This window comes from Dipteris shenzhenensis, chromosome 15 (genome assembly GCF_047967505.1).
Source record: "Dipteris shenzhenensis isolate YYH24624 ecotype China chromosome 15, Dip_SZ_1.0, whole genome shotgun sequence".
Classification (NCBI taxonomy): Eukaryota; Viridiplantae; Streptophyta; class Polypodiopsida; order Gleicheniales; family Dipteridaceae; genus Dipteris; species Dipteris shenzhenensis.
The window spans coordinates 13791835-13816830 of record NC_141610.1 but is presented as its reverse complement, the minus strand read 5'-3'; the positions used below and the strand labels follow the sequence as shown (position 1 = coordinate 13816830).

Below are 24996 nucleotides of genomic sequence, written 5' to 3'. Positions count from 1 at the left end.
TGCTGGAGGTGGCGACTGCAGGTCGAGATATAGAGCTACTGGAGGTCGAGGTCGTGATCGAAATGGAGGTGGCGATCGAAACGGAAGGTGGCGCAGGTCGAGATATGGAGCTGCTGGAGGTCGAGGTCGTGATCGAAATGGAAGGTGGCGAGTGGCGATTGAAATGGAGCTGCTGGAGGTGGCGATCGAAACGGAAGGTGGCGATCGAAAATGGCGGAGGTGGCGATCGAAATGGCAGAGGTGGCGATGCTGGAGGTCGAGGTCGTGATCGAAATGGAGGTGGCGATCGAAACGGAAGGTGGCGCATGTCGAGATATGGAGCTGCTGGAGGTCGAGGTCGTGATCAAAATGGAAGGTGGCGAGTGGCGATCGAAATGGAGCTGCTGGAGGTGGCGATCGAAACGGAAGGTGGCGATCGAAATGGCGGAGGTGGCGATCGAAATGGCAGAGGTGGCGATCGAAACGGCAGGAGGTGATGGAGGCTCGGACGATGGAGGCTGCAGCAGTCATGGCGATTCATGGCATGACGGCTCCGACGGCTCCAAAACATTAACGCTCCCAACTCGACACATGGCTCCAAGGTTTGCTCTCCTAGCTCCCGACACGTGGCTCCAAGGTTCGTCTCTCCCTCCATAATAGATAGTATAGAAGGTGATGGAAAAAAGGGGAAATTAGGGGAGGAAATTTTTTTGGAAAAAATAGGGGAGAGAGAGGAAAAAAGGGGGAAGGGGGGGCTAGAGAAGAAATAGGGAGATGAGAAAAATACTTGGAATTAGGAATATTAGGGAACAATTTGCAATATGAAGTTTTGAAAAAAAGTGGGAAAAATTAATTGGAGAAATTAGAAATAATTGTGATAGGGATAGAAAACAATTAGTGAAAAATTAGGTAAATAATGAAAAAATTAAGGATTATTATAGGTGTGCTTTGCCTTGTCCAATGATTTTTTTCTTGATGTCATGTGTGTTGCTTTGAGTGTTGCTAATGGATGCATATTGTTCAAGTATGTGTGTTTGCCTACTCTGTTATGTGTTGTGTGTCTAGTTGTTTCCTATGCTTGTGTGGTTTTTTTGGGTGTGTTTTGTTTGTTTTTTGTTTTTTGGAGATTGGGGACTTTGTTTTCTAGTCATGAAAGCCTTTTCATCATTCCCATTCCACACAAAATTTTAATCCTTTCTAGAAAGATGATGCAAAGGTTCTACCACATATGGAAAATAATATATCAACATTTCGTAGGCATTTAGAAATATGAGGAATGCGCTTTTTTTCTTCAAGCGCTTTGGTTCAATCAATTTTTCTTTATCTACAATCTTTCCTTTCTCTTATAGAATTGGGAATGGAACCATTGATCCATGTGGAGCATGCATCCCTTGTCTCCTAAGGTAATTAGCATTTTATGGTTATGGTAAACATACACAAGCTTCTTACCTTGATCTTCAAGAGTCCATTCCTCAATGTCCAGTTGATGTAATTGTCTAACTTGTTTTAGCACTCGAGTTGGAGCACCATTTATCGTTCACAATTTTCATAAAGGTTTAGCTTTACCCAGTCGATGCTTGCACATTGGTAGATGTGATAAAACCTCCTTGCATCAGTTCTTGTGTAGCTCATTACAATACTTTAGGAGCTCAGTATCTTATGGACAATAGGCATAAACCAACTTATGAAAGTCATTCATGACTCCAAGAACCCCTTCAAGCTTCATATTTATCCACTCTAGACCAAGGGAGTACCCAACACTATGTAGTGGCCTATGAGCTTTCTCCCATCATTTCTACACAAATCCACAACTCCTTACAATTTATAGTAGTGAAGGGCCTTCTCATATCATGATCATCTTCTTGCATTAGGGGATTTTTGGCAGTGAGCTCTATGTTCCAAAAGTGCATCCATGATTTCCAATGGTTGTGTCCTTTGAGTCCAAAGATTCAGGAAAAACATGATAGGCATCATTATCCTCATGGAATACTTGAAATTCTTCCATAATTATGCTATCCCTATCATTTCCTTGACATCATGCACTCATCCCTAGTTGCTCTACTCCCTAGCTCATATGTCCATGTTTAAAAGAATTCCATATGGTTCTCAAGGGACTTCCATAATCATGTCAACCCTATCCTTGCACTAACATTATTAGACTCATCTCTCGTAACCCTATTCTCTTGTTTAGACATCCATCTCTATAATGTATCATAATGGAATGTCTCAATCAAAGAAGTCTCACTCTTAATCAATAAGTAAAACATGTAAAAGTGCAAGAAAAATCCTATTGCAAAAGGAGCTATAATGTTGTGGGCTTTCTCTTCAAATGTATATTTTCTCTAGCCATTGTTTTGATTGTACAAATTTATGATCTCATGATCATCATGTACAATATTCTTAAACCATGACCCATGCTTATAACAAACTTTCAACACTAGATTCAAGGTGTGGCATCGAAAGCGGTTCAAAGCATGAAAGAAACTCATAACTCAATAGTACAATTGTATCTTGAGTAGCCCAATGGACATATTAATCCATTCAAAATGACATTGTTCCACATAATGAATTGCCTATTAATCTTGTCTTGGGTCTATGGAGAGGTCTGTGTAAGTAAGCGTTTGATCGACCTATGAGGCTCTAAAAATAACTACTTGTAAGAGCCAACATCTATGAAGACCCATCTTATACTAGGCAACTACTAGTATGCAACTCTAACTTTGGTGGGTAAAGAAATCCTTCCATGGTTGCTTGCTAAGAAGAAAGCCTCTAGTTATAAACTTACCTAGTAGGGCTTATATTTTAGCCACCTTCATCTCTAGGTAAGATGATGGTATTTCATGTCATTCTGGCTCTCAATTTAGCTGTTCCATTACATCTAGACCAGAGTTATTTCCTTTATTGGAGAATTTTATGGCACTAGTACTAGAGACCCAATCATAATAGCTCTAGTACTTATTGACAGGTTCAATATTGCAGATGTGCGTGATTGTGGAGGACCTCATCCCTCTCCCAAAGGAGGTTACTTGGATACTCTTAGTGGAATTGTATTTTGCCAATGAATGAAGGTTTTAGGACTACCAATAGTTCCTATAATGCAAGAAGATAGGCTACATGGCCAAAGCTTTGCCCCACTTCTTTGGTTGCCCCGTAATACTCCTTCAAGTTCCATTTTTTAGTTCAAATTAGTTCATTCTTCAAGACCTAGACCATGAAGAGTTGTAATGTGAACTCCTATTTTGTCATAATGATGAAATTGAGCCATATAATAGCCTCCTATTTAGACAACCCCTTTGGTGATGGATATCAAACCAAAGTTGTGCTAGAGTGTGGTTCTTTTTTACTCTCATTCACAACATAATTATTGATGATGGAGAAGATGTTGGAGATTCATCTCCACATCACTTCTTTAATATGAATGAGCACTAACACATTAGAGTGCTAAAAATGAAAATGGTTGGAAACCCTAACCCTAAAGTATTTGTATCCTTTGCCTCTTTATAATTTATCACAGTATTAGAGCTTTCTCTAGCCTTTTAATGAGTTGTGTTCTAAAGAGTGTAGATCTACTTTTAAATTTGCTCTAAAAGCTTCTCAGTCTAATATTGGGAGTTTGAGTTACATGTTTTGAAGCTCTAGGTTCAGCGAGCTAAATTTGCTTGTGTGTGGAAACATTCACGTTCATTTTCTACAACATCATGCTCAATATACCCTCTCATCTTGAGAGGGTATATCTATACCCTCTCAAGTTATTTCAGTCCCCAAAACTCGTTGGATCCATACCCTCTCAAGTTATTTCAATCCCCAAAACTACATATCCTTACAAAGCTAAAAACCTTTTTCTAATAGATAGGGTGGAGTCCAAACATCATAGCCAAGGAAATATTTAGAGATGTGGAAAAATGTGCTATGATATTGCCAAAAAGTTCTAAATAGGATATACATGGGAAGAAGAGATCATGTGGCTAAAAACCTCATTGAGCATCACCCATGAAGTCATAAATATCATAGCCATGGAAAGATTTGGCCTAGCCAAAATGTTATTTAGCATTGCCCAAGTGTTTCCCCCGAGGGGGGCGATTAAACCAACCTATTGCACACATGAGGGGGGAAGTTCCCCCGACTTGCTCTCTCTCTCTCTTTCTCTCTCTCTCTCTCTCTCTCTCTCACACACACACACACACACAATTTTTTGTCAAATCCACGTGACTTGTTTCTATCCTCCCCCTTAATCCCCCCTCCTTCCCTCCCCCTCCTACTCGTTGCCTTTGCTCCCCCATATCTACCTCTCCTCACCCTCTCCCCCGTATCTACCTCTCCTCACCCTTTCCCCCACTTCCTCCCTTTTGTCTCCTCTCCCCTTGCCCATTTTCTCCTCTACTGCTCTTTACCTCCCCTCCCCTCCCCTTGCCCCGTTGTTCCTCTACCTCCCCTCCCCCCACTACTCCCTTCTCTCCCCTTCGCCTCCCCTCCCCTTCCCTACTCTTTCATCTATCTCCTCTCCCCTCCTCCCTTCCCCCTCTTCCCTTTCCCCTACTCCCTTGTTGCCTCCCCTCCCCCTTCCTTCCCTGCTACCTCCCTTGCTGCCCCTATCCTCCAGTCCCCCCCCCCTTCAGCCTCTCAACCCTCTCAACTCCTTCCCCTTAGCCGCTCTCCCCTCTCAGCCCCCCCCCCTTAGCTTCTCTCCCCTCTTAGCCTCTCCCTTCTTTCTCTCCACCCTCTTAGCCCCTCCCTTCATGCTATTTTTTTTCAAGTACAAAACAGACCTTAATTTTGTTTGAGTTAGCCTTCCACATTTGATTGGCAAATGGATACTCATTCATCAAATCCTTGTTGACTTCCACCAGCTATGTCAACATGCACATTCTCTAAATACTAACTCCAAGCCTCACCCCCTACTTAGTTATTAGGGTGAGTTTCTTTTAGGTGGTTTCTTCTCTTGGAGCTTCCAATATAGTGCTCAAGGTTAGCCCCTTGTCACTTTGGTTATGACCCTATGGAGGAGGAGAGATGGGTCATGTTACTCTTCATCTGGTTCCCGAGTCTTCCTCACATCTACCACTCACTCCTTACCACAAGCACAAAGCTTCTTTTGGGTTGGCCGCAGAGATTCCCCCCACCTTGGCTACCCTCGTCCACACGGAGTCTATCAAGTCTGATGGGGTTCCCAAAGTTAGGATCATCATAAAAGACCCTGACATATCAGATAATCACATTATGTTCTAGCATTTGAATGGTTCTCTTTTTTGGAAAACAGGCAAGATTGTGGGTAGGTAGGAATACGTCAAATTTGTAGGACCTTTGGAGGCAATTTGCCAAATATTTCCCAAAGAAATGGAAAGGACAAGGAAGCCTCCTTAAGTAGTCCCCTCTCATCAGCATCATCTTGCATCACTCCTACACGTCCGGCACATGTGACACGTCTTGCACCAAAAGCCCCTCATTGGGTTGTAATTAGGTTTGGTGCTCCTCCACCATTTGCACATTAGCCCCGTCTCTTGTTCTTAACCCTATTTTGGTTTTAGCCAATGATGGTGTTCCTACTCCTTTTACAGATCTTGGCCCTTGCACCCACGTAAGATAAATCGATGTAGTTGAACAACTGATCACCACTTGGACGAAATTCAAAGAATTTGCATGTCTGCTAAGGTGATAGTAAATTATAACTTTGTAAGACTAGAATAAGTCCAATCATACAAATTTAGATTTTTTGTTAAATGAGAAGAATTTTAGCTGTTAAGGCTTCTGCACCCGTGTAAGATAATTCGATGTACCAAAACAAATATTAAAACATCTGATACTCTACATTTTAAAGTTTCCAAACATATGGATGCGTGATTATCAAACAATCCATTCTCTTTTTGTTAACGTTCATAGGAACATATCAATTTGGATAATTTTTTATATGTCACCTATATACCATTGTCGTGCTTACATATCTAATGCATGAAGGACTACCTTTAGTATAACACTCCCATATGGTAAAACTAGTCTTCTTATCTGGCTTTTCTTAAAGGTGCATTATAATCATTCCCTGATCATCAAGGTGTGAGTAGTTTGTAATATTCATACCACTTCTATGCAATGTGTATTGTACATTAAAAAGATTCGTTGTTGAAATTGTGCACACATTCCTAATTTTTTTTAATCCTTTCTCCACACGCTACATCATGGCCCAAATATTCCCATTGTTCAAAACGCCCTAATTCTTTCAAAGGTCATGCTCATAGATACCTTTTGTATTTATCTTCAAAGTAATATTTACAACGGGCTACCAACACTGAGAATTCATCTTTATTACTGAAATCCTCATCAAAGAGGAGCCTCAATAGTTAGCTGCAACAATCATGTAAGATTTTATCCATTACAACAACACTTGCCCCTTGAACACACAAAGAATCTTACCTTGTATACATATCGCAAGTCCTTATTCAGTTTCTATCCAAAACACATAGGGATGTTTCTCAAAGGCCTCTGCTTCAGCAACAGGACAATGTGTATGTAGTTATCCGTGATCTAAACTTCATTTGGACGGATGACCAAAAAAAAGCTTCCATCAAGCCCCAGTATCATTGTTGTTTGGAAAAGGGCCTGTGAACTATATAAGAAACTAATACGATCTATTGATCTGATGTTAGAGATCGAGCGGATTCTACAAAAAAATCCGATAATATAACCAATGGCTCTAAGAGCCCACGATGAAAAACGAAAATAATTAAGATGGACAAGGATCGAGCTTATGGCCTTGAGCTAGCCCTTCTCCTTTTGTCCACCCTTCACCAGAGGTAGAACTTTGGAAAAGTCCCCCTAAATCCTTAAAAGCCATCCCCTGTAAGAAGCCTGGCCAATACTTGTATAACTGGACTCGATGATATGTCTAACTGAGGGTTTTGTATTTTTTCAAACAATAAAGAGTCTACTTTGACACGCAATTCTCTGATCAGAACAGCAATTCGAGCTGGAGTTTCAAACTCCAGCCACTCATCAATCATTATTGTCTGCTTCTCATAATTGATTTGAACTTGCCCACCAAAAAGGAGCAAGCCATAGGTAGGCACCATTGTACTTTCTCTCAGAAAGATCTTTGACGTTTTGACCCTCTCAGTGAATATTAAATAAGTGTTTTCAAAGAAACCAACAGCAAAGTTAACACTGGAAGGATGCAAAAATACACGCCCATCTATCTTCGTGAAAAAATGCACTTCACGAGCTGCTGCAACCTGGGCCACCGTCCCCCCTTCTGTATGAGAGAACCTCTTTTCAGGATGTTGAATTCGTGCCACGTTGGGATAGAATCCCATACATATCACTGCCTTTACCACCCGAACATTCTGAGAGTATACATTGAAATCACTCACCTCAATGGGTGATTTTTTCAAATCTTTTCCTTCCCACGGCAGGAATCTCAGGTCTGCAAGTATTTTCAAATAATCATCTCGGCTAGCTTCAATTCCACGTAAAGCTTCCTGTGACAAAAAATTACTTATGCAATACTCCTCTTCTGCTTTGGATCCATTTGACCTTGCAGAAACCCATCCCTCATAAGCAGAAACAACAGCAAGATGATCACTTTTTGTCTTTCCTGCAAATTTAGTTCTCACGGCATTTGTTTCTTCCCTCCTGTCAAGAAGAGATATGAAGGGAGAGCGTCCACTTAATGCTGCAGCAATAGTAAGAATGGGATTGAGGCACTTGAGTAAACAAGAGAAGATAAGCATCTTTCCTATGCGTGCATCAACTGGCATCTGAGCAAGATGCCTCCCAAGAGGAGTGAGATCCTCCATTCCATCAATTGCAGAGAGAACTTGCAGACTGCTCAGAGCTGTGCCTATGGCATCAATGCTGGGTGGAGAGATCATTTTTGAGAGAACATCCTCCAGTTTTCCCGCTAGCAGTGACTTCACCTGTCCTCATAATACCAGCATGTGCACATTAGAAAGACACAAATACACATTACCATTCTAGATGAGATTGAAACTTCCACTAAGCAGGACAGCCTCCTTCAGGAGTCACAATGTGATTCCAAAGAGCTTGTGTTATCTTACCCTCAAGCAGAGGCCCTCCAATGAGATTCTCTTTACTTCCGGAATTTGTTCATCTTCAAATTGTTGATATTGATGCTGGCTGAACAGACGTACACAACAACCAGGCCTTACTCGCCCAGCTCGCCCAGATCTTTGCTTTGCACTTGCCTTTGAAATCCAAGTTTCTTCTAAGGATGACAATCCCTTGGAATAGCTGTACTTCGTCTCTTTATGACGCCCCACATCAATGACGTACCTGCACAGAACGATTAAATCACTGTTATTGGTCTGAATCTGTGTTCACACTATCTAGACTATCTCCTCCTGGAGAAACTTCATACCTCCACTAAACAAATGTAACCAAATCTGTTTGGATTGGAAGGCAGTGTATGGTACTTCTAAAACTTGTTTGGATTAGACATAACGTAACAGGAATTTGACTGTATATTTACACAAGGTAGAACAGTTTTTAGAGCAAGATTAACCAAAAGTTTTTGACTATAAGCCCTCTCACACAGTGCAAAACCATATCATGTGTGCCTACCTCTCACCCATGCAAATGCCCTCCTCACAGTGTAACTGAATATAACATAAGAGACTTTATTACAAGGGCAGCGTCACCATGACCCTCCTGACATGGGTGCTCCTTCTAAGCTTGACTCATCAATTAGATGCCTCCTATATCGCTAGTAAGGGTTAAAGTTGAGGGCCTAGTCAAGAAGTAACCCTATGCAGCGAAGCAAACTCAACCTCTCACTGATCTCTCTCACTCTGTTGGTGCACATACATGCTGTACCCACACTCAGAGAAAGGAACAGACGATAATACTGTGAAATCATATTATGCATGATGTGTACAGTGTGACAAGGGATGAGCAACTTTATTATCCTTATGTCCATATAGAATTCTTGCACGAGTTCTGCCCACCTTGCCACTCAAATCAAGTTGTTTACAAAAACATTTTAGAGTATTGTGATCAACATCGATGCCAAACTTTGCACCATATAGATGGTGTCTCTATGCTTTCAAAGCATTCTAGGCACCTATTTCAATCGCTAGACACATCCACATCAAACTGCTATTTCTTTGTCAGTTGGTTGTTGCTGTCTTCCGCTTGACAATTCTGCAGTTTCTTACACATTCCAGATTATTTCATTCTAGTTTGGAATTAATTTCATTCCAATTTCCCAACAAAAGGGGAAGTCAAACAATTTCGTCAAATTGGGTATCTCGTACCCGTTTTGGGTCCAACTAGCTCACGAATTGCACCCAAACAAATTGCAATTCTTAAGCACAGCTCCCTGATCAATTGTGATTTGATCTAGAGCTCTGTTCCAGTGTTTTGAATGAATTTTCACATCATCTGATATTGCGATTGGAGTTTTTGCGTTTTTCTAGCTGACGTCTTTCCACTTCTAGAAATGGTTTCCTGCTCCAAGAGTGACGATTTCATGCTAGATCAATTGCTAGTCACTATTGGGTTGATGATATTGGATTTTGGCACCATCCAACATCCTTTTGGTTGATGAATTCATTGCTGGTCATTGATTGAGGTTATTGGATCAGTTCCTATTGAGACATTATAAGATTTCTCATTGTTTTCTCACTAGAATTAGATTGTGGGATTAAGTTTCTAGCTCATCTAGCATGGAAATTGATTGTCACAATGTCTTCGTAGAAGGAATATGAAAGAAGCATGAGAACTTTACTTTCAGCCTGTTCCATTGGCTGAATTTTGGACACTTGACAAAGATCCGGTTATCACCACATCTTGGCTACACAGACTGCATTTACTGTTATTGTCCCATTTATTGAAGCATTGTAATTCCCTCCTACAATTATGAAGCAGTTACTAGATACTTGAAAGGAGGTCTTGGAAATCACATGCAAACCTGGTAAAATCAGCCACTAACCTCAAACATACACACCTTATCTATGGCTTGTTGTTGTAACTTTGATGCAATCTATGCTATGATCTATCACAGAGCTCTAAATATAATTAAGGTTTGACAAAATTTGTTTTCTGTTGTTCCATAGATCCTATTGTGTCTTCAATGGATATTAGTATACTCATCTCTCATTCTTAGTTTAGCACTCAGCAAGGACCCTAGTGAGCCCTTTGCCTCAGCCATAGTGACTTGTATGAGTTATTTTTTATCGTACTTTGTCTCATAGGCCCGTGAGACCCCCCCAAGATGTTAATACATCTTTCCTTCTTTCTTTCTCTAGGGGAAACCAAAGACCTAGTCATGCACAAAATGCTGTAGAAATTATGGTAAGACCCGAGAACCAAAAAAAGAGAAGCAAGACATCAATCCAATGGAGTAGTGCAAAATGCAGGAATACCTTGGAGAAGATATCTCAATGTTCACAAGAACCAGCTACCATGATTTAGAGGTGGTAAAAGGCAGATGGACTAGACCATTTATTTCAAAGGAGATGAGAATTTGTAAATCTGCCCAATGGGGGAAAGAGAAAATGAAGTACACAAACTCCTTTCAATGTTGGAGCATACATGCATATCAAGGGAAAGTACAGGGAAAAAGTACAACAGCAATGCCCCCTCAGCCTAAGAGAACCTTATGAGTCAAACTAAGCAACTGGGTGCATACTTGAAGGAAATTTTCACCACAATAGAAAAATTTGGACATGGCCGACAAGCTGGCCAAGCACATACTAACAACTTATCGGTCCACCAGGGATGCCCTCTCAGTGCTTTACTGTATGCCATTGCTACTCATCCTATTATTGATCATCTTGTGGCTACAAGATCACTTCATGGCTTGGAATTGGATGCTAATCGCAGCATGGTTGCTCAAGCTTATGATGATGATTCTTTCTTTACCCCGAAGACTACGCCCCATGATCTTGGTGCCTTGATGCAGGCCCTCTCTGTTTATGGTTTGGCAACTGGTCTTCATGTTAATTTTAAAAAGTCTAAGCTGCTCCCTTTGCATTCCAAAGACTGGCATAGTCTATTATGGCCCGGGGATATCATTCCACCCACTCAGTTTGTTCGTTATCTTGGTTACCCTTTGGGGTGGGAACTCACTCGCCAACAACAAACAGATTGGGTTTTGGCTAAGCTTCGGAAAAAGCTTGAGTACTGGAAACTGGCAACCTGGCCTTTGCACGTTCATCTTCAAATAGTGCAGTCCATCCTTGTGGCATATATTCAATTTTACTTGCCATTGATCATGTTCACTAGGGCAGATCTTACATCTTTCATGTCTGTCTTTATGGAAATCTTCTGGCAATCCAAACATGGCAGAAAAAGTCTCATGGTGCTTTCGATGCATCACATTTGTTCTCCCAAGATGCATATTCTTGCCCACAGGGGGAAAAGGTTGCTGCAATTTCTGCAAGGTGATCAGCCTTGGGCTCTTATGATTAGGACTCTGCTCACTCATATTAGTATTTCTGCGTTTGGTCATTGGCAACTTGATCAATGGGATTTCTTTTTTGGCTGCATTGCCTGGCTGTCCTTTTGTCTCCCGCTTGCTTCTTGACTGGAAGCATGTTCTTTCTCATTTGGAATGGAATGGACGGCAATCTTTGCTTGGGAATTCTTTGAGAGCTGAAAGCATTCACTAGTCGAAAGTCTTTCAGTCTCCCTTGGCTTTACAAGAACCTCGACGTTCCTACTTTGTCTCGTTTAAAGGCATCACCTTGGTTGCTGATGTTATAGATGATGCTAGTACTGTGCTCCCCTTTTCTCTAGCAGCCACTACATATGGATTGGGCTCTCATTATCGTCCTTTATGGTGACAAATTACTTCTTTCCAGCCGGGCCATACAGGCTCTTACTCCACAGGCCTTCGCCACAACCGCGACCTAGAGCCAGTGACACGACAGCTCAAAAAAAGGGTTGACACACACATTACACTTGGGGGTATTCCCTCCTTGTTCAAAGTTGGAGTGCGACCGCCTAGAGTCACCGTAGCCTTTGTTAGACGTAGATCCATGACCAAGAGACAGCGCAAGACTGCGCCCACAAGCAACTGGCAGCATTCTATCTCTGATTTCATGCTCCCACTCCGTCACCCTTGACGAGGGGAGAGAGAGGGGACCTAGCTGTGACACTAAAGCATATTTCACTTTATACTCCGATGATAGATAATCTGATGATGATGTAGAAGATTATTCTGATATGACTATGTAGCATTTAGCTTTTTGCTTTATGCATGAATGTTGATGCTCGGTTAATAGCTCCACTCTTTCAGCTTGCTTGTAATCATGTTTCTCAGAGTCTCATAGACCCATCCATCTTCCGAAGACTTTAATTATCCCCCCCCCCTCTCTCTCTCTATACATATGTGTGTGTGTGTGTGTGTGTGTGTGTGTATGTTACTTTTGGTTTTGATTTATTTTTTGTATGGGTGCGATATTGGACCCTATGGACTTTATGGATGGATAGAAATCATAGAGTCTTTGGTGATCCACTATTTTCATCCTTCCTTTTTTTCAAACGATCTCTGCAACAATCATTCTACGATTGTTTTCAGACTCGTTTGATTGATCAGGATGTGTATACAGCCTATACTGAGATCTTTTCTTGAGTAGTAGCTACTTCGCTTTTTGAAGCAGCTATGAATGTAATTATTCTATAGAAATAAAGATTTCTTCTCACAAAAAAAAAAAAAAAGTGTGTGTGTGTGTGTGTGTATGTGTGTGTGTGTGTGTGTGTGTGTGTGTTTTTCCAATCGCTAATAAGTGAAGTAGCAAAAGGGCAACCCGGGATAGAGCCTACAAATCTGCCCAAAATGACCTCCCAAAGATCAGTGATCCATGCACCATGTGCACTAGTACGTAAGGACGTGCACATGGTTGCAAGCATATGAGTCCATGGCTGCTTCTGACGAAAAAAGGTGAGTAGAAGAGGAATTTTCCTGGCCAAGACATGATGTGCAATATTCAGCACATTCAATCCACTATGCATCCTTGGGGAACAAACTTTTGCCATCCTCATAAGTCTTAGAGCTTTAGCAGGTCCTTTTGCATGCTCATTGGGCCCCTTCCGTTTTGTCTCATGCCAATTCCCTTCGGCAAGAAAGTATTTACTGGAGTGCTGTTTTTGATCCTCCATTGGCCCTCCAAGAGCCGATTCGGGCATATAATCTCAGCAAATTGGGGATCAGGTGTATAAATGACGTCGTTGATGCTACTGGTCAAATGCTTTCCTTCCCTCAGGCCATGGCTTCCTATCCACTAGCCATGCATCATAGGTTTATTTGGGGAAAAATTGCTGAATTGCTGCAGCCTTTTCTTCCCATCCCTCCTTTATCTAACAGGGACCGATTACACGATTGGCAGTTACACCCGGTGGGCTCAAATTCTCGTCCTGTTACTCTTTCTGACCTAACGGTTAGGACGACATACTCTTTCCTCCAGCCGTCACCATGGATTCACTTACATGCTAATTCTCTTTGGCATATGGCAAAATCACTTGCTTGGTGGCGAAAGAATCTCCGCAATTAATGGAGGAGCAAATTGCCTCTCAAGCAAAAGCTTTTCCTATGGCGTTGTCTTACAGGAACCTTATCCGTGGGGGTCACTCTGGCTCAACGAAGGATTGCATGTCTTCGATGCATGGCCCCTTCTGAAACGGTGCCTCATTTGTTTTGGATGTGCTCCAGCACTAAGACCTTCATATGCAAAATTTCCATGTTGCTTCGCCTTCGTTTCCCTAACTCTCCTTTTGGGAAACATTTTTGGCTTTTTGGCAGACTTCCTACAACCTTGGTCCATTACTCTTTATTTTTGTACTGGGTCAGATATTGGGCTTTTTGGACCATATGGCAGGATCACAACATGAGATATTTTGGGAATCCGTTCTTGCAATCTTATGAATATTTCAGACTCTCCCTACGGCAATCTATCTATGATGCTTGCCATCAAGGAGATCTTCCTCAGTCATGCCTGGAAATAGTTTCTCTTTGCTTTTGATTTCCTGTTGAGGCTCTCTGTTTTTTGAGACCCTCATGTAAATCTTGCTGATAATATACCTCTCATGGGTTTACCAAAAAAAAAAAAAAAGTGTGTGTGTGTGTGTGTGTGTGTGTGTGTGTGTGGCAAAAAACAGCTTGTTTTTATTGATGGTGTGGTTCAACTATATTTGTTGCCAGTACCACTTTTATAATACCCTTGGAAGGGATCACAAAACACGGCATTGATCTTACCCTAATAAAGTTCCATGGAGAGCCAGGATCCAAACATCACTAACACCATCACAAGATAGAAGACGTTTTAATGACTACAGATGATGTTGAAGTATCTTGATCTCTGGAATCCCAGGTAAGAAAACAAGTGCTGCACCACTGTTCCCCAAACCGGAAGGCAACCCTACATCTGCAAGAAGCGGGCCGTATTTTCTTGAAGGTTAAATTTCTTGCAAGAATAAAACACCTATAAGGGATGCAATTAACTCGAACTTGATTATAGTTTGGTCTATCAAGCTCAAGGACTGTGCTGTGACATCATTGTAAGCATCAATATGCAAGAACTTCTGTTCTTCCACCCTTGTCTCGCAAGTGTCCAGTTTCTTCTTTGAATTCCTAACGAGTAGCAAATCAGAATCGCCTACACTGTTTGACTTCTTCCAACATATTGAGAATTTTGACCAATCCTGTAATTTATCAACTCTAGAGCATCTTTTAAAAAAAGCTCTCGAACAGGATATGTAAAGCAAGGTATATGTACCACAGGCACCTCAACATCAGAACATTCCCTGAAATAATCTCAGGAGCGTTTCATTTTCAAGTACCCAGTGTACTATGAGATTCGAGGGTGCTTCTATTGTCTATTCAGAGTAGCTCCGGGTTGTTGTCTCACTGCCTCTCTTTTCCAAACCAGAGATGCTTGGCTGCCTTCATTCACAAGGCAATCAGACACCGTGAGCGCCTACTTCGATCGCAGAGACAGGAGCAGTGTACCTTGGTAGACTCTTCACAGAGCATGATCATTGAGTTCTTTCAGCCGGACCATACAAGCTCTCACTCCACAACCGAGACCCAGAGCCAGTGACACGACAGCTCAAACAAAGGGTTGACGCACACGTTACACTTGGGGGTATTTCCTCCTTGTTCAGAGTTGGAGCGCGACCGACAAGAGTCACTGCAGCCTTTGTTAGATGTAGAGTCATGACCAAGAGACAGCGCAAGACCGTGCCCACAGGCAGCTGGAAGCACTCTATCTCTGATTTCATGCTCCCACTCCCTCACCCTTGACGAGGGGAGATAGAGGGGACCTAGCCGTGACATTGTAGCATGTTTCACTTTGCACTCCAACGATAGATGATCTGATGATGAGGATGATAGTGATGATGTAGAGGATTATTATGATATGACTATGTAGCGTTTAGCTTTTTGCTTTATGCATGGGTGTTGATGCTCGGTTAGTAGCTCCACCCTTTCAGCTAGCTTGTATCAGGTTTCTCTCAGTCCCATAGACCCATCGGTCTTCTGAAGACTTCAATAATCTGTGTGTGTGTGTGTGTGTTCCGTGCACCCTGCAGCCCCCCGTACAGCTCCCCATACAGCTCTCGTGCTCCCTACACAGCCTTTCGTACAGCCTTCTCTGCAACCGTCTACTCCGCCACTTTTTCCTTTGGTGCCTGTCGTACGGCCATCCGTATAGGCTGTATGGCCAACCGTACAGCTTGTACGATCATCTGCGCAGCCTCCTTTCGTATCTATGTTGCAGCGCTCGATGGCTTTTGCTCCAATCTCATCTTCCTCCTCCTTTCCTGCTGCTCCGACACCTGCTTCTTTTGTTTCTCTGCCTTAGCGCCTCCTTTTGCCTCTGCTCCTCCTACTCATGTTTTTCTTCGGCGGAAGCATGGTGGTTTGTTTGTCTCGCCTTCGATTAAATCGGCAAAGATGGATGTTTCCGATGGCCCTTCTTCTTCCCTCCAACTGGATCTTCTTCGCCAATTGTGCTCTACCTCTGTCATAGAAGTTCCTTCATCGGGTTCCCTGCTTATTTGTTCCTTGGATTCTGCCCTTTTGGTCTCCGGTCTTCGACAAGCTCAGCAATTTGGCTCGGTCTTCGACAGGCTCAGCAATTTGGAGTCTGCCTCTCTTTTATGGGCAGGGTTTTATCTTCAGCTCAACTTCGTCATTGGGCTGATGTTGCAGTGGGTCTGGATTGTATTTCTTCCTTTGTCTTTCTGGGCAAAGGATTTTACTATGCCCACTACACCTCGACTGAGGTGGTAGAGCACCTTGTCAGTCGTGCTGATGTTCCTGGAGCTGGCTTTTTTGCTTATGTGATGCCCTGGCATCCCTTATTTGATCCGTCTCCCTCTCTTCTAACCCACTGTCCGGTTTGTATTACCCTCAAAGCGCTGCGTGTGCCTCTTCTTCAACATCTTCCTACTCTTGCAGCTTTTTTGGGTAGGCCTCTCCATGTTCCGAGATAGGATTTCTTGCAGGCTACCCGTGATGTTAGGCTCTGTATTTTATGGGATATGATGCAACCCGTGCCATCTACTCTGGATCTTGATCTGGAATTTGCTCATCCAATGCGCATCAGGCTGCATTTTGCTTCTTTTCCTACAGCTTGTTATTGGTATCATCCAGTTGGTCATTTTGCACGTGCTTGCCCTTCTGCTTCCATGACCACTCCTCCTGCTCCTCCTTTAGCAGTGAAGGTTACTCCTCCTCCTCCTCCGGTTTCTGCTAAGGCTATAATACTGGATAAGCCTTCTTTTACTGCTCCGAAGCATTACTGGAGGAAGGTAGAAAAATCACAGGCCAATCTTTCCCTTACTGAAGAAATTCAGGATCCGACTCCTGTTGAGCATCATCAACCTTTTTCTCCTCAGGATATGGATGTGCCCCTTGCACAGGGGATCATAAAAGATGTTGCACATGCTCCTTCTCAGGTTGATCCTCGGAGTGAAGCCGAAATGCTGAGTCCTGCTTTATCAAATGCAGCTTTCGTCGGAGGATACAGATGTTGATCTAGCTCCTTTGCCTCTGATGCCTATGCCAGAGTCTTCTTCTGTTCGGGATGCAGATGTGCCATTTTCACTGGATTCTTTTCATCCCATGTTACAACAGGTTTTTGACCCTGTGATTCAGAAATTTCGGGTGCCCGCCTATATTAAGAAGAATTACAAGGGCAAAAAACAGCTTGTTTTATTAATGGTGTGGTTTCTACACTGCATCAGTTTTTACAAAGCAATAATCTGAAGCTGGAGGATGTTGTGTTTGATTCTCCTCCAGCTTGATATGTAACTTTTTACTTGGCTACCTCATGACTTTTGCTCTGAGGCTTTACTTGTAAATTTTTCCTTTGTACTTATTGGTGGGTTTTTACCTCTTTTTTGGGGTTTCCCACAGAAATATAAGATTTCACCAAAAATAAAAGTGTGTGTGTGTGTGTGTGTGTCTTCTGAGGTTTCCCACGCAGAAATATAAGATTTCACTTTGTTTTTTTTTTCAATGTGTGTGTGTTAAGTTTTCACCCAAAAAAAAAAGTGTGCGCGAATGAAAGAGGGTTAGAATTATTACGTTACATCCTCAATAGTGATACTGGTTTCAGCTACATTTGTTGCCAGTACCACTTTTCGAATACCCTTGGGAGGGATCACAAAAACGTGGCATTGATCCAGCCCTGATAAAGTTCCATGGAGAGCCAGGATCCAAACATCACTAACACCATCACAAGATAGAAGACGTTTTGATGACTGCAGATGACGCTGAAGCATCTTGATCTCTGAAATCCCAGGTAAGAAAACAAGTACTGCACCACTGTTCCCCAAACTGGAAGGCAACCCTGCATCTGCAAGAAGCGGGCCGTATTTTCTTGAAGGTTGAATTTCTTGCAAGAAAAAAGCACCTATAAGGGCTTCAATTAACTCAAAATTGATTATAGTTTGGTCTATCAAGCTCAAGGACTGTGCTGTGACATCATTGTAAGTATCAACATGCAGGAACTTCTGTTCTTCAACCCTTGTCTCGCAACTGTCCAGTTTCTCCTTTGAATTCCTAAGGAGTAGCAAATCAGAATCGCCTGCACTGTTTGACTTCTTCTTCAGAGCATACCGAGAATTTCGACCAATCCTGTAATTTGTCAACTCTAGAGCATCTTCCAGAAAGAGCTCTTGAACAGGATATGTAAAACCAGGTATGTGTGCCACAGGCACCTCAACATCAGAACATTCCCTGAAATAACCTGAAAACTGTTGGGAATCCATTGTAGCTGACATCAATACGAGTTTGAGGCACCTCTCCCTTCATAAAATTAGCATACACCAGTCAGTAAGAGGGTATGCCTGCAAAAGATTACCTGTCTTCAAAACAATCATTTAAAATAAATCAAATAGCTGAACCTGCTGTCTAGCATACCTCTTTAATCGTTCTCTGAAGAGTAAAAGCAGCAAGTCAATCTCCATTGTCCTCTCATGTACTTCATCAATTATGACGTGTGTCACTCCTAGCAAATCTGGCTCAGTCAACAGACGCCTCAATAAGACACCCGTTGTACAAAAAAGGATTTTTGTACGCTTAGACATACGGCTTTCCAACCGAACAGAGTATCCAACCTGCAATATAAAAATGTTTTCCTCGACGTTAATAATCTTCCTTTCTTTGAATTCGGCCCTTCAGCTACCAAAGAAATATCAACGGTCCTCCTAGACTAATAACCCGAGATGCAAACAAGAGACTCACAGTGATCCCAACAGTTTGGCCCCTCTCCAAAGCCACCCGATTAGCCAGCCCAATAGCAGAAATCCTTCTTGGTTGTGTACACACGATATTGCAGACACCTCCTATGCCATTTTCAATGTGTCGCTCCAAGATATATTGTGGAACCTGACAATAGTTTGCAATAGAATGTCAATTGCTATGCTCAACAAAAAAAACTAGTTACCCCACTCCAGGTTTCAGCAATAACGTTACTTAACCTGATTTCACAAATCAACAAGGATTGTGAAAAAAAAAAGGTTAAGGAAGGAAGATACACACTTTTTTTTTGTGTGGGAAGAAATCTTTTATTGCTGTAAAATAATTACAATCATAGTTACTTCAAAAACGAAGTAGCTACTACTCAACTAAAGATCTCAGTATAAGCTGTATACACATCCTGATCAATCAAACGAGTCTGAAAACAATCGTAGAATGATTGTTGCAGAGAGCGTTTGAAAAAAAGAAAGGATGAAAATAGTGGATCACCAAAGACTCTATGATTTCTGTCCATCCATAAAGTCCATAGGGTCCAATAGCGCACCCATACAAAAAATAAATCAAAACCCTGTCTCCGTGGATGAAAACCAAACAACCAGAAAAATTTGCCAAAAGTAACAGTAGGAAATCGCGCTCGAAGCCTTTGTCGGATGAGAGCAATGAGATCAAAAGTATGTGGACAGAACCAAAAAATGTGAAGCACAGATTCAGTAGAGTGCTGGCATCTATGACAAACAGCTGGAGCAATATGTCTGTGTGCGAGTAACTGTCCGGGTGGAAAAATGCCAAGGAGAACTCGCCATAGGAAAAGCTATTGCCGAAGAGGGACTTTGTAATGCCAAAGGAGACGCAGCCTTTTTCTCCACCACTTCATTGAGCGATCCATATGCCAAACAGTATTTGCTCTGTGAGAAATCCAAGGTGGAGGTAATAACACTTTATACAGAGATGACACTGTGATATGTGAGAGCTTCAAAGGACGGGCGTATAAGGAAGGAGAGCGTAAAATCCAATCCTCAAGCCGATTCTGAAGTTCCAAATGAGGTACCGGCAAATACGGTTGAAGCATTGCTGAAATCCTATGCCATAAAGGACGATAATGAGCTCCCAAGCCATATTTGCGAGCAGCCATAGAAAAAGATAAAATTGTGCCATCATCCTGAAGTACATCCGCCACAGATGAAATGCCTTTGAAGGAGAGAAAATAAGAACGTATGGGTTCTTGTATGGCCAAAGGAGGGTGGAATACTTTAGACCAAAAAATATTCTCAACCCTCAAAGAGTTGCCCGACAGAGAATCCCTGCCATGCCATTCCAAGTGGGATAAGATGTGTTTCCAATCAAGAAGCAGACAAGAGACAAAAGGGCACCCTCTGATCTTGCCTTGGATAGAGCCAAATAAAAAATCCCATTGAGTAGGCTGCCAATTCCCAAAGGCAGAGGTATGAAGATGTAATAAGAGAGAGCGGATCATGAAAGCCCAAGGCTGATCTCCTTGCATAAACTGTATCATCATTTTCCCTCTGTGAGCAAGTAAATGCATTTGAATATTGAGAATGTTCAGACCCCCGTGCATCTTTGGAGAACAGAGACGATGCATAGAGAGTAATCTGAGACTTTTCTTGCCATGTTTTTAACACCAGAAAATTTCCATGATAGCTGACATAAATGAAACCAGATCTGCCTTAGTGAACATAGTGAGAGGCAGATAAAATTGTATGTATGCTATCAAAATGGATTGTGTAATTCGCAAACGAACATGTAATGGCCAAGTTGCAAGCTTCCAATATTCAAGTTTTGCCCTTAACTTTACTAGCACCCAATCAGTTTGTTGTGAACGGGTGAGTCCCCAGCCTAGAGGATAACCGAGATGTTGAATGAATTGAGAAGCGGGGACAATTTCCCCAGGCCACAGAAGGTTGTGCCATTCCTGTGCATGCAACGGCAGCAATTTTGATTTCTGAAAATTTACCCGAAGGCCAGCAGCCAATCCATATGTAGAAAGAGCGTGCATAATCATGGACAGATCAGCCCGAGTATTTTTTGGAGTAAAGAATGAATCATCAGCATATGCCTGAGCAATCATGCTATGACTGCCAAGAATCTCCAAACCGTGCAATTGGTCAGTGTCCAAGAGGTGGTCTAGATATTGAAGCAGTGGATGAGTGGCTATGGCAAAAAGTAAAGCACTTAGGGGACATCCTTGCCTGACAGAACAACCAAGAGTCCAGGATGGAGAAATATCCCCTGAAAGTATGCAGGCAGCTTTACTATCTTGATATAGCCAAGTGTTGAGTTGCTGCATTTTTGTGCCAAATCCCAATGCCTGCATAGTCGATGAAATAAAATCCCACTGAACAGTATCAAAGGCTTTGGCAATATCAACTTGCAATAACAAAACATCCTACTGTGTGTATTTGGCATATTCAATTCCAACGTAGGCATTAGCAATGTTATCTGTGATATGCCTACGCGGGACAAAGCCATATTGAGCAGGATGCAACCCAAACAATCATTTTGGTAGTGACTTTGTAAATTACGCGCATAAGAGTGATAGGTCTCCAGTCTGCCAAAGACTCACAAATTTGCTTTTTGGGAAGGAGTTTAACAAGACCTCTCTTCCATGTGTCCGGCATTTTCTGATTTTGCCATGCAGCATTCACCATATATAGCAATGTATGCTTCAAAATAGGCCAATATTCTAGAAAAAACTCGACTGTTAAACCATCCCATCCTGGAGATTTCCATCTGCCACATGATTTGATCGCATCTGACAGTTCCCTCTCAGTAAAGGGTTCCTCCAATTCCAAAGCTTGAGTAGGAAAAATGATAGGAGAAACATGTTGCAACAGTAAATTTCGTGCAAGCAAAATCTGTTGCGAGGGAGGAGCTGCAGAGCCAAATTGCTGAGAGAAATGATGCACACAAACAGAAGCAAGCTGTGACCGTGAAGTAGTCCATGATCCATCAGGCATAAGCACTCTGCAAATTTCTGTTTTGACTCTCCTCTGATGTAAACTTTTGAAAAATTCTAGAGCAACCTTTATCTGTAAAGGCTCTTTGTCTTGCTCTAGTCTCCCATTTGGCCAGTTTCCTATGATCATTTAGTTTAAGACAATGTCTGGCCTGGCATAGTGTTGTTTGCTCATGCATGGACAACAAACGATGATGGCTAAGTTCAGTGAGGTCTTGACAAGTGGATTTGGCCTGAGCAATGGTTTCCCTCAGAGTCTTCATGTAAGACTTGCCATAAGCTCTAATCACAACTTGCATTTTGGAAATAAAAGAATCCCAGGCACCATCAACATGAATATGGCTGCTAGAGGATAGACAATGAGATGCTTCAGTAACCATTGCCTTGAAATCAGCATGTTGCAAATAGCTATTGTTTATGATTAGATGTCTCCTTTGTGGCAATCTATCATCTGGCATATTATGAAAGGATAACCGCAACCATAGAGGTGCATGGTCTGAATGCACAAAGGCATAGTCAATCCACATTTTGCATGTAAAATCCCCATTTTGTTGGGGAGCTACACTATACCATCGATCCAAACGTGCCTGGTAAGCGGAAAAAGCATTATGTCAAAAAGTGTAGCCCGGTGACAAAGGCTGCAATTCCTTCCAAAGGTCAGACAAATTCAGATGCAATAGTAATTGAGACCATGCATGCCTTTCAGGAGATAACATATGGTCATGTCTGGAGGTGTTGTCTCCCTGTTGTGGAGCATTATTGAAATCCCCACATATGTAGGCATGATATCTCCACGGATATTGTTGCATGGCATCCCAAATTGCAGTTCTTTCTCTAGAGGACTGAGGTGCATAAACAGAAGCAAATTCAAACACCTCTCCTCTAATAATGCATTGGAGAACAAGCCATCTGCCTTTGATGTCATTTAAAGCAATAACTGGTTGAAGCTCATGTTTGATCAGAAGGACTACCCCTGAGAAAGAGTGCTCCCCAGCATAAAAAATATCATATCCACAGTAGTGTCTTGTCTTGCCTGCATAGACATGTTGGTTGTGTTCTTGTAATGCCACTATGTCAGGTTGAAATCTATTGATGTACAGCCACACAGATTTCCATTTCCTACTATCACACATGCCCTGGACATTGAGTGTAAAACATTTGATGTGAGCAGTCATATGTACATATATTTATAGTAATATAACAACTATGTACAGCAGCAAAGTTTATGAGGTCAGCCTTGCATTTCTATCTCAGGGTCAAGGCCTCGCCCCTGAGAAGAAGTAGCCACCTGAGAAGTAGACAGCAAAGCAGCAACCTCTTCTTCAGGGAAGAGTGTTCTGCTGGCTGTTACTGCAGCCCATGTAATCCCAATTCCTGTATTTATCTCTGGGGTATTTCCACTAGAAGATGCACCATTCCGAGTGCGGGGGGGTGGAATTCTTCGAGCAAAAATAACTTTTCTTGGACTTTGCCAGCCATCAGTTGGAGGTTGCTGTCCTTTGGTCAAGGATTGAATAGCAGGAGGTGAATGTGAAGAGAGATTCCCATTGGGAGCCACTGGAGCTTTGCCTTTATCCTGACTTCCAGAAGGCTGTCTACTGCCTTTGTTTTTATTGGCAACTGGAGTAGGAGCATCCTTGGTAGGCATTTGAACCGGCAAAGTGGTACGAGGCATTTTATGCTGATTCATTGGACACTGTGAAGCCATGTATCCAAACTTTTTGCACTCAAAACAAGCCCCTGCAAATAATCCCCATTTGAGTTTATAAAAAGCACTTCCCATGTTCACATTATTCACCGTGACTAAATAAGAGTCCGGTGTGGGATTATCAGTATCCCAGAGAATGCAAAATCTGTTTGAGTTGCCATTTGGCCGTGGTGGGCAGACCACTTTACCTAAAGATGCTGCAATTTTAGGCAAAAGTGAGGCCATACATTATGGGAAATCGACAACTTCAACCCAAACCGGTCATCTGTGTCGGATTAAAGCCTGAAAATCCCTTGTGGGAGACCATGGCAATACATGCACCATTTGCTGCCCAAAAAAGAGAGGTGAATGTTCCAAAAGCATTTGTCTGTGTATCTCATCCACCATGATAACCTCAAAAAAGCCCCTGGCTGCATAGTGTACTTTACGAACAAACGAGCCAGCCAGTGTGCGTGTCAACCAGTTGCCTATCTCTGCACCAGGTGGCATCCGGCCTGGAAAAAATAATATGACTGCATTCTTAGCATATTCTCTGACTGGATCCACAATTTCATCGACCTCAACCATGAGGCTAACTGAAGGAACCGAGTCTTTCCACTCTTTCCTCGTATCTGCAAATCCTTCATGCATGACATCATATACTAGTTGAGCCTCAAGAGTATCATGCATCGGGTCATGCTGACCCTCAACCTGCTTTTGCTTCTTGCAGGGAACTGAACGCTCCTTTTGAAACGTTTTTTCATATGAATATTGTGCCATGACTTTGTAAGAAAGGAAACTCAGGAATGAAGTACCTGTAAAAGGGTAGTGGAAGCCAAAAAAACCAGTCCCAAAGAAATATCCACAGGAAGCCCACAGAGAGGAGAAAAATAGTATAGTTGGTAAGGAGATAGCAGAGGGAAAGGTAAGATTTTGGTGGAAACACAGGACTGTTAGGGAAAGCACCGGAGCAAAAAACCCAAGACTTGTACGGCAAAAAGTACGAGACTGTACGGACGACGCTGAACTGTGCTGAGGTATACACGGGCTGTACGGAGAGAAGTCTGACTGTACGGAAATACGGACAAGGCACAGAAAGACTGGCTTGTACGGAAGGACGGACAAATGTACGGAAAGACCTGCAAGAAAAAGGACGACAACGTAAAAGGTACGGGGCTATGCACGGGACTTTGCAGAGGAGGACCACAACTGACGCAGATATGCGTACGGACGTACGGACACCGTACGGCGATCATATAGATGTATGGACGGGGCTACGCAGGGTTCCTGGCGAGGACGAACAACAGAGCGGCGTACACCTCACACCCTCTCTCATCGTTGCTTTACACCGTTAGCAGCTACGCTCATCAAAAAATCGCACCACAGGTACAGGTACATGCACATGCGACGTGCACACCTTCTCTCTCACCAGCAGCTAGCTCTCCTGCACGCTTCACCGATCCACCACCGCAAGGAGACACACAAGGAAAGATACACACACACTTTTTTTTTTTTGGTGAAACCAAGATACTTATATTATGAAACATTCATTTACATCTGGGCAGTGCTCAAAAGAGAGCCAAAGCCCTATCCATCAAAACAGTAAAAGAAAAGCTGAATACAGGAAACATCCAAATCTTC

The 24996-nt window shown here is 42.4% G+C and overlaps 1 protein-coding gene across 1 annotated transcript in view; it reads right to left on the bottom strand.

Moving 5' to 3' along the window:
- Positions 1-6309: 6309 nt before the first annotated feature.
- The window catches only part of LOC147893396 (DExH-box ATP-dependent RNA helicase DExH1-like), a 55196-nt gene continuing 36509 nt past the window's right edge, over positions 6310-24996 (bottom strand). The window contains exons 6-10 of the mRNA XM_087386285.1: positions 18680-18823; positions 18356-18552; positions 17519-18241; positions 8025-8259; positions 6310-7883 (exon numbers count right to left, since the gene is read on the bottom strand). Coding sequence (XP_087242411.1) covers positions 6795-7883; positions 8025-8259; positions 17519-18241; positions 18356-18552; positions 18680-18823 — 2388 coding nt within the window. The 3' untranslated portion in view covers positions 6310-6794. The remainder of the gene's footprint in view (positions 7884-8024; positions 8260-17518; positions 18242-18355; positions 18553-18679; positions 18824-24996) is intronic.